At 44.2% G+C, this 8,761-nt stretch overlaps 1 protein-coding gene and 1 pseudogene across 1 annotated transcript; one reads left to right on the forward strand and one right to left on the reverse strand.

The window, feature by feature from the left end:
• The first annotated feature begins 3,118 nt into the window (after nucleotides 1–3,118).
• LOC103698947 lies at nucleotides 3,119–4,003 on the forward strand (annotated as a pseudogene).
• A 9-nt stretch (nucleotides 4,004–4,012) lies between these two features.
• LOC103698946 (probable indole-3-pyruvate monooxygenase YUCCA7) lies at nucleotides 4,013–8,365 on the reverse strand. Its single transcript, XM_039119754.1, has 4 exons — nucleotides 8,253–8,365; nucleotides 6,320–6,351; nucleotides 4,140–4,762; nucleotides 4,013–4,042 (listed from the first exon to the last, which is right to left on the reverse strand). Exons 1-4 carry the CDS (start codon nucleotides 8,363–8,365, stop codon nucleotides 4,013–4,015), a joined length of 798 nt encoding a protein of 265 aa, XP_038975682.1.
• Between the last annotated feature and the right edge of the window lie 396 nt (nucleotides 8,366–8,761).

Here is an 8,761-nt window from a genome sequence, read left to right on the forward strand (position 1 = left end):
ATGGAATTTTTTTCTTCATTCTTCCAATTCCATGCTTCATTTTCATTGAATATCACATCCCGGCTTATGATTAATTTTTTAGAAATAGGATCATAAAGCCGATATCCTTTAGTTTCTTCACTATAGCCAATGAAAATGCACTTTGAGCTTTTATCATCTAACTTTTGCCTTTTTTCAGATGGTATAAATACATAGGCTATAGAACCAAAAATCTTTAAATGACTTACATTGGGTTTCCTTCTGCTCCAAGCTTCATATGGAGTTCTCCCTTGAACTGCTTTTGTAGGAAATCTGTTGATTAGGTACACTGCTGTTGCAACAGCTTCAGCCCAATAACTATTTGGAAGTCTTTTGTCTTTTAACATACTCCTTGCTGCTTCGACTATGGTCCTGTTTTTGCGCTCAGCCACACCATTCTGTTGTGGCGTATAATTTGCTGTCAATTGCCTTTTAATACCCATAACACTGCAAAACATACTAAATTCCCTAGAAATGAACTCACCACCTCGATCAGTACGCAATATAGTGATATAGTGACCGCACTTCTTTTCAACAAGGGATTTAAATCTCTTGAATATAGGAAGAGCCTCAGATTTTTCTTTCATGAAATACACCCAAGTCATTCTTGTACAATCATCAACAAAAATAATAAAATACTTATTTCCATTCAAAGACAATGTCTGCATTGGACCACATATGTCAGCATGTACAAGCACCAATGGTTTATTTGCACGCCAAGCTTTTCCTACTGGAAATTTTTCACGATGATGCTTTCCAAATACACATGCTTCACAGACTTTACCATCATGTTTCACTAATGGAAAACCAATTGCCATATTCATTTTATGCATTAGATGCAATCCACCAAAGTTCAAATGAGCAAACCTTTTATGCCATAACAAGGATTCATCAAAAAATGCTGTAAATGCATTAAATACAACCTTAGAGAACAAGATTGGGAACATCTTATTTTCTGCCATTTTAACAGAGAACATTAACATCTTGCTTTTCTTATCATAAATCATGCATTCATCATTATCAAACATGGCATAGTAACCCTTTTTCATCAATTGACCCAAACTTAACAAATTTTGAGTCAACTCAGGAACATACATGACATCTGAAATAAGTTTCTTCCCTGTCCTTGTATTAACAACAATGGTACCAAGTCCATGCACCTTCACTTGATTGTTATTACCCATTCTTACTTGTGTTTTGACAAATTCATCAATTTCCACAAAATAATTTTTGTTTCCTGTCATGTGATTACTACACCCACTGTCTAAATACCACACTTCATCATTCATTTCAGCAAGGCAAGAAAGAAACAATATATCTTCATTTTCATCCTTTTTGATTTCTTTTTCTTCATGAAAATGAGCTTGTTCTCTAGTTTTTTGGCGACAATACTTTTCAATGTGTCCATACTTTTTACAGTAAAAGCATTATAGTAGTTCTCTATCTCTATTCTTATACCAGCAATCCTTATCAGCATGATTTGTTCTTTTACAAATTGAACATGACAGAGAAGTAGAATCAGTGTTACCTTCATTGAAGTTTCTCTGTTTTTGATGAAATTGGACTCTTCCTCTTCCTCGGAATTCATTTCCACGGCCACGGCCTCGTCCTCTTCCTCTGTATCCCCTTCCTGAATTTTCTGACCCTTTCTTCAAATCAAGTTTTGACTGAAATGCTTGTTCCAAAGAGTTCTCTGAAGCCCTATTCACCCGCTGCTCATGTGCTTGAAGAGAACCCATTAGTTCATTCATAGAATATATAGACAAGTCTTTGGACTCCTCTATAGCAGCAACTACATGATCATACTTAGGAGGAAGGCTCCTTAGTACCTTTTCAACAATTTTTTGATCAATCAATTCCTCTCCATAAGCTCTGATTTGATTCACAAGTGAACTAACTCGTGAAAAAAATTCCTGTATTGTCTCAGAATTTTTCATAGACAAGTTCTCAAAATTACGACGGAGAGTCTGTAATTTGACGGTAATTACCTTTGATGTACCTCGATATTCCTCCTTCAACACATCCCACGCTTCTTTTGCAGTAGTGGCAGCCATAATCCGTGGAAATACGGTATCATCCAAGGCTTGTTGAATGATATACAAAGCCTTTGCATCCTTCTTTTGTTTCTCCTTCAACTCATTACGTTGAGCTGCTGTTAACCTTTCATGTACTGCAAGTTCTTCATATCCATTGTCAACTAAATCCCATAAATCAAAAGAGATAAACAGAGTTTTCATCTTGATGGACCAAAATTGATAATTGTCACCATTCAGATTTTTGTACATTCTGTTGAGATCCACTTACTGCATTCATATTACCTGCCATGAAGTTTGAGGAAACACCCACTACTAGATCTGTCCGGCCACCTTTCTCACCGAACCAGGCTCTGATACCAATCTGTAGAGAATACAGGGAATAGAAAAACAAGAACCTGCTGTGGAGGATACAGAAAATCTGAAAAAACAAAGACTCAGTTGTATTGATAAATCCTTTTTTTTTTACACACCTAGAACACATAACAGAGTACTCTTAAATAAACTCGATGACTTGACAAGGAAGTAAACACGTTCTACACTTGCCCTGTTTTTTCTCTAACAAACACAAATAGTCCTACATCATAGCATTAGTTAAAACTGTCCTACATACTAGCAAACAGGCCCAACATCCTAGCAACGAACTAGACACGTTCTAACTTATTCAAAAAACAAAATGCAATTGATTATTCTCTTCAGGTTTGAATTATTTCCAACAGATTTAGGACCGGGTCAACATAGACTTTTTGTTATGCCCGGGTCTTTCGGAGGGAGGGGATTAATGTCCCCTTAAATTAAACATTAAACAAAGGAAGGCAGGCGGCCAGGCTTATCAGCACCAACTTCGCTCTTGCACATATGAAGCTCCCATGGCCATCCCCACCTATTTAAACACCCCACATCCTCTCGACTACTTCCCATCTTCATTCCTATCTCCACAGACCAACTCCATTGGCAACAATACTACTAATCTTTGATTTCCTCTGGTCACAAACTCAACCTCATTATTCCCAACCACTCTTCAAACCAACCAACCAATCTCTCCAGGATCACGCATCCATTTGAGCATGGCTTATCAGTTCGATTTCTTCTCTCGACGGTGGGTGTGGGTGAATGGCCCGATCATCGTCGGAGCTGGCCCGTCCGGCCTAGCAGTGGGTGCATGCCTGAAGGAGCAAGGCGTTCCCTTTCCTTCGTGATCCTCGAGCGCTCCGACTGCATTGCCTCCCTCTGGCAAAAGCGTACTTACGACCGCCTGAAGCTCCACCTCCCCAAACAATTCTGCCAGCTTCCGAGGCTCCCCTTCCCGGAGGACTACCCTGAGTACCCGTCCAAGAAGCAGTTCATAGACTACTTGGAGTCATACGCTAAGAACTTCGACATCAACCCAAGATTCAACCAGTCAGTGCAGTCCGCGAGGTACGACGAGACGTGCGGATTATGGCGTGTAAGGACTGCCGGGTCTGGTGCCGAGGTGGAGTACATTGGCCGGTGGCAGGTGGTGGTCACCGGCGAGAATGCCGAACGAGTAGTCCCTGAGCTGGAGGGACTGGGGCAGTTTGGTGGCGATGTCACGCATGTCCGTGACTACAAATCCGGCAGGGCCTACCAGGGGAAGCGGGTATTGGTGGTCGGATGCGGCAACTCCGGCATGGAGGTCTGTCTCGACCTCTGCGACCACAATGACTTCCCATCCATGGTTGTTCGCGATTCGGTGAGCGATCACTGCTGAAAAAATAACGGTATCAGACAATTGTTTCTAGTACAAAAATCTCCAGTTCTTCTGATGGATCTCTGATTTATTTAACAGGTTCATGTACTGCCAAGAGAAGCTCTCAGGAAATCGACGTTCCCAAGAGATGAGCGCCCTGGGGAAGATAAAGTCTGGTGACATCAAGGTGGTTCCTGGGATCAAGAGGTTTATGCGGGGAAAAGTTGAGCTCATCTCATAATTGAAGTGCTCAACTTTTCCCAGCATAAACCTCTCGAACCTGTTAAATAAATCAGAGATCCATCAGAAGAACTGGAGATTTTTGTACTGGAAAAAAAATGTCTGAAACTGTTATTCTTTCAGCAGTGATCGCTCACCGAGTCGCGAACAACCATTGATGGGAAGGCATTGTGGTCGCAGAGGTCAAGACAGACCTCCATGCCGGAGTTGCCGCATCCGACCACCAATACCCGCTTCCCCTGGTAGACCCTGCCGGATATGTAGTCACAGACATGCGTGACATCGCCGCCAAACTGCCCCAGTCCTTCCAGCTCAGGGACTACTCGTTCGGCATTCTCGCCGGTGGCCACCACCAGCCACCGGCCAATGTACTCCACCTCGGCACCAGACCCGGCAGTCCTTACACGCCATAATCCGCACGTCTCATCGTACCTCGCGGACTGCACTGACTGGTTGAATCTTGGATTGGTGTCGAAGTTCTTAGCGTATGACTCCAAGTAGTCTATGAACTGCTTCTTGGATGGGTACTCAGGGTAGTCCTCCGGGAAGGGGAGCTTCGGAAGCTGGCAGAATTGTTTGGGGAGGTGGAGCTTCAGGCGGTCGTAGGTACGCTTTTGCCAGAGGGAGGCAATGCAGTCGGAGCGCTCGAGGATCACGAAGGGAACGCCTTGCTCCTTCAGGCATGCACCCACTGCTAGGCCGGACGGGCCAGCTCCGATGATGATCGGGCCATTTACCCACACGCACCGTCGAGAGAAGAAATCGAACTGATAAGCCATGCACAAATGGATGCGTGATCCTGGAGAGATTGGTTGGTTGGTTGGCTTGAAGAGTGGTTGGGAATAATAAGGTTGAGTTTGTGACAAGAGGAGATGAAGGGTTAGCAGTATTGTTGCCAATGGAGTTGGTAATGAAGTCTTTGTTGAAGTTGGAAAGGACGAGAGGATGGGGGGTGTTTCAATAGGTGGGCATGGCCATGGGAGCTGCAATTTTTTTTTTTTTTTTGGTGTTCAAAAAAGCATTTAATTACCAATAACTTAAGTTTGAGTACATCCTGCCAAATGAAAAGAAAATAAACAGGGCAGTAGGTAGGGAACACCTGCTGAACTCGTCCAGATGATATCCCCTATGAGGCGATCCAGTCTGCTGCTCTGTTCGCCTCTCGAAACACATGAATAATTTGGATAGCGGACAACTCCTCGAGAGTAAAGGCGTAGATAAATAGCTCCAAATCTGTACAGCCTTAGGACAGTGAAATAAGACATGGCATATGGACTCTTCAATATCCGGGCATACCTCGCAGTACTGGGTCATCCTCGCTCCCCGTCTAACCAGTACGCTCTTGGTTGGAAGACAGCCCCAAGCTACCTTCCAAAGGAAGAGCGCCACACGAGGATGCACCCTCAGCCTCCATATCCAACCCGCATCGATCTGTTTGCCTGGCTCCCTACCAATTCATGCTTGAAGATCTTTAGCCCAGTCAGCTCCCAAATCAGTCTATCTAGCTCCTCCCGTAATGGTACACATAAAGCCATAACCCTCGCCGCAAGCTGCTCCCCAAAAACTTTCCGTATCAGCCCCTCATGCCATCGTCCCTTTCCGAGGACAATCAGGTCACTAACTCTGAGCTTTGTAGCATGTTCGTGTCCACCATCATCGGCATGCGACTGATAGGTAACTCCGTCACCCAGCTATCCTCAAGTACATCAATAAATCTCCCATCTCCCACTACCCATCTAATCGCCGGCAACACCATAGGGACTCTGGCACAGATCTCCCTCCAGATAGGTGAGTGGTGACGCCCTACACGCCTACTAGACGGTAAACTGCCACACTTGGCCCTTATCAAGGAGGACCACATACTATCAGGCTCCAGCAGAACTTTGGCTGCATGTCGCATCATCAATGCATCCCATCTCACCATCAAAGAAGTCACCCCTAAACCATCCTACCTGATCGGCTGGCATACCACCTTCCAAGCCATCAAATGAATGCCACCTCTATCACCATGCCTCTCCCGTATAAAATCCCTGATGAACCTCTTAAGTGATCTCAACAACGCCACTGGAAGAATGGAATTGGATAGGAGGTATATCAGAATGGAGCTCAAAACTGACCGCGACCGAGTGACCCTACCCATCATGGATAGAGTATGCATCTGCCACTCCTCCAGCCTGTGTCTGATACTAGTATCTAGGGAGAGGCAATTCCCACTACGTAGTTGTCGTCCCGTGATTGGAACTCCCAGATATCTCAGCCTACTCTCCTGCTGCCTCATCTCTAAGATCTCCATAATGGCTCCCTTCGCCTGTGATGTGGTCTTCGGGTTGAAGTGGATTGTTGACTTTGCTAGGTTGATTTATTATTCGGAGGCAGCACAATAGACACTAAGAATCGATCTAATCACCTGGGCAGCCTGCCTGGTCGCTCGGGCCAGGAGCAGACTATCATCTGCAAATAGTAGATGGGATATCGGTCTGGCCCCCTGCACCGGCTTGTAAACCTCCAGCCGCTGGGAGTTCACAGCACACCGTAGAGCCCTAGAAAGAGAATCATCACATATAATAAAGAGCAAAGGAGATAAAGAGCACCCCTGGCATTGGCCATGGGAGCTTCAAAAGTACGAATTTGGTGCTCTCAAGGTCCTTGTCAAATGATAAGCTCGGCCGCCTCCTTCCTTTGTTTAATGTTTAATTCAATGTATGCTTTAGATAATATCCAAGATGAGGTTTTCGAGATATTCTGCTGAAAGTTTTGAAGATCGATCACAAGATCTGAGGGGCGTTATTGGTGACTTTTATAATTTCTTCTAGTGTTTTAAATTTATTCTTTTTTTGTGCCTGTAGATATTGTTACACCTGTTGTTTCCTTTTTTTTTGTCACAGCCTCAGAAGAGTGGGCGATCAAATGGTTTATCGCAAGCAAACATGCTCGCATTCAATCTATGACTCACTCAAATACATTCTTTTTTCTTCCTTTAGGAAGCAATTGGGAGCATAAGTAGCCAGAAGAAGGCAAACAAAAAAAGCAAGAGAGTTAGAAGAGAAAAGAAAATAGTTATAAAGAACTTATTTGATTTACTGAAAGAGGAGAGAGAAAAGTATGGTCAATAGGAAGATAGAGAAATTTCTTATATTTGGTTAGATTTTTTAAAAGAGAGAGATGAGAAGTAACTTTCTTATAGAAATAAGATTCTCGTATTTATGAAAAAGAAAAACCCATTTAGAACATAAAAAAAATATAATTCTTATTGGTTTTGAAATTAGGATATTTTTTTTATCTAAAAGTACACTTAAGTTTTTAGATACAAGGAGGCAAGATCTTTTCCTTTATTAAGAGCATAATATGAATTTTACATAATTTTATGAGAGGCCTCTCCTTTGTGCTGGTGCACTAGATAGACCGCTGATGAGAGCACAAAAGTGCGTTATACACGTTGCTTAAATTAATATTATTGCTAACAAATAATGATAAAAGGGCTGCATTAATTTTATATTTTATTTGGCACAGATTATCGTAAATCAGAGTTTAAATGTGAATTTGGTTGACTTCTAGCTTGATTGCACTGGAACAGAATTGAACCTGGTCAAGCACACTTGCACAGGGACACATAGCAGCCATCCGGAGGCAGCGCAAGATGGATCCACTAAGGGTCTAATTTCATCATTCGGGAGGATCCAAAAGCCCGCAACACCATCCACGTCTGCATCTGATGCTTCCGGACCCGTTTCAGCTCCAACGTCGCAGCAACTGTGATCAAAGCCTCCTCCTTCCGCGATCAGCTCCTTCTTCCACCCGAACCCGTGAAACTTCCGAGCATCCCGTCCACCATGTCAGTCTTCTCCCACGTTCCCATCCATTCCAGCCGAGATCAGCGCCTCCCAGCAGCCCGTGACCAGCTCCCGTGCACAATCCCAGCGTCCGCCTCCTCCTCGAGCCTCACGCGTCTCACCCTCCATGTCACAGATCCCAGCATCCCGTCTCCATAGCGTCCACGAAGCATCCGTGATCAACGCCCTCTGCTTCCACCATCTCCCAGCTCCAGCCATGATCCAAGCAGCGGATCCCAGCTTCCTTCCCAAGTCGAATCCGCGTCCATCCCGTGTGAAAACAGGGAGAGTAACGATCCCCACCATCCCGTGATCCACTCTTCCGACTGCAAGCATCCTCTTCCGTCCGCATTCACCAGCGTCTGCAATCAAGGATCCACTCTAGCCCATGATTCAAGCCATCCTCCGTGCCGGATTCACATCTTCTTCAAAGCAATCCCGCGGCCAGCTCCATCGATCCAGCCGATCCCGTGCATTCCGCCCCAACCATCACGCAGGCGTTCTTCCTCCTCTCCACGCAAAATCAGATCCATCGCTGGCTGATCTCTGGTGGGATCTATAAGAGGAGGAGAAAGGGGCTCCGATTTGAGGGAGAAAACAGGAGGAAGAACAGGGGTGGCGGCTGTTGCGGTTGAGGGAAAAGAGAAGAAGGAAACAGGGTATGCCCTGTTTCCGAAAAGAAAAAGAAAAAAAAAGGAATAAGAGAGGGAAAGGCTAGAGAGGGAAAGGCTAGTGTTTTTGTAATGGGAGGCTAACACCCTTGGTCAAGGGTGATGGAAGAACCCTTGATAGTTTGCTTTCTTCAAGTAAATTCTGAACGATTATTTTCTTTGATTTACATCTATTATATGCTCTTGGTTCTTGCATACTTATTTGTTAGATAGATCTTGTACGGTTTATATTTATTGATGCATGGGTTGTTTCGATTT

Source organism: Phoenix dactylifera, unplaced genomic scaffold, assembly GCF_009389715.1.
Source record: "Phoenix dactylifera cultivar Barhee BC4 unplaced genomic scaffold, palm_55x_up_171113_PBpolish2nd_filt_p 000611F, whole genome shotgun sequence".
In the NCBI taxonomy this organism is placed as follows: domain Eukaryota; kingdom Viridiplantae; phylum Streptophyta; class Magnoliopsida; order Arecales; family Arecaceae; genus Phoenix; species Phoenix dactylifera.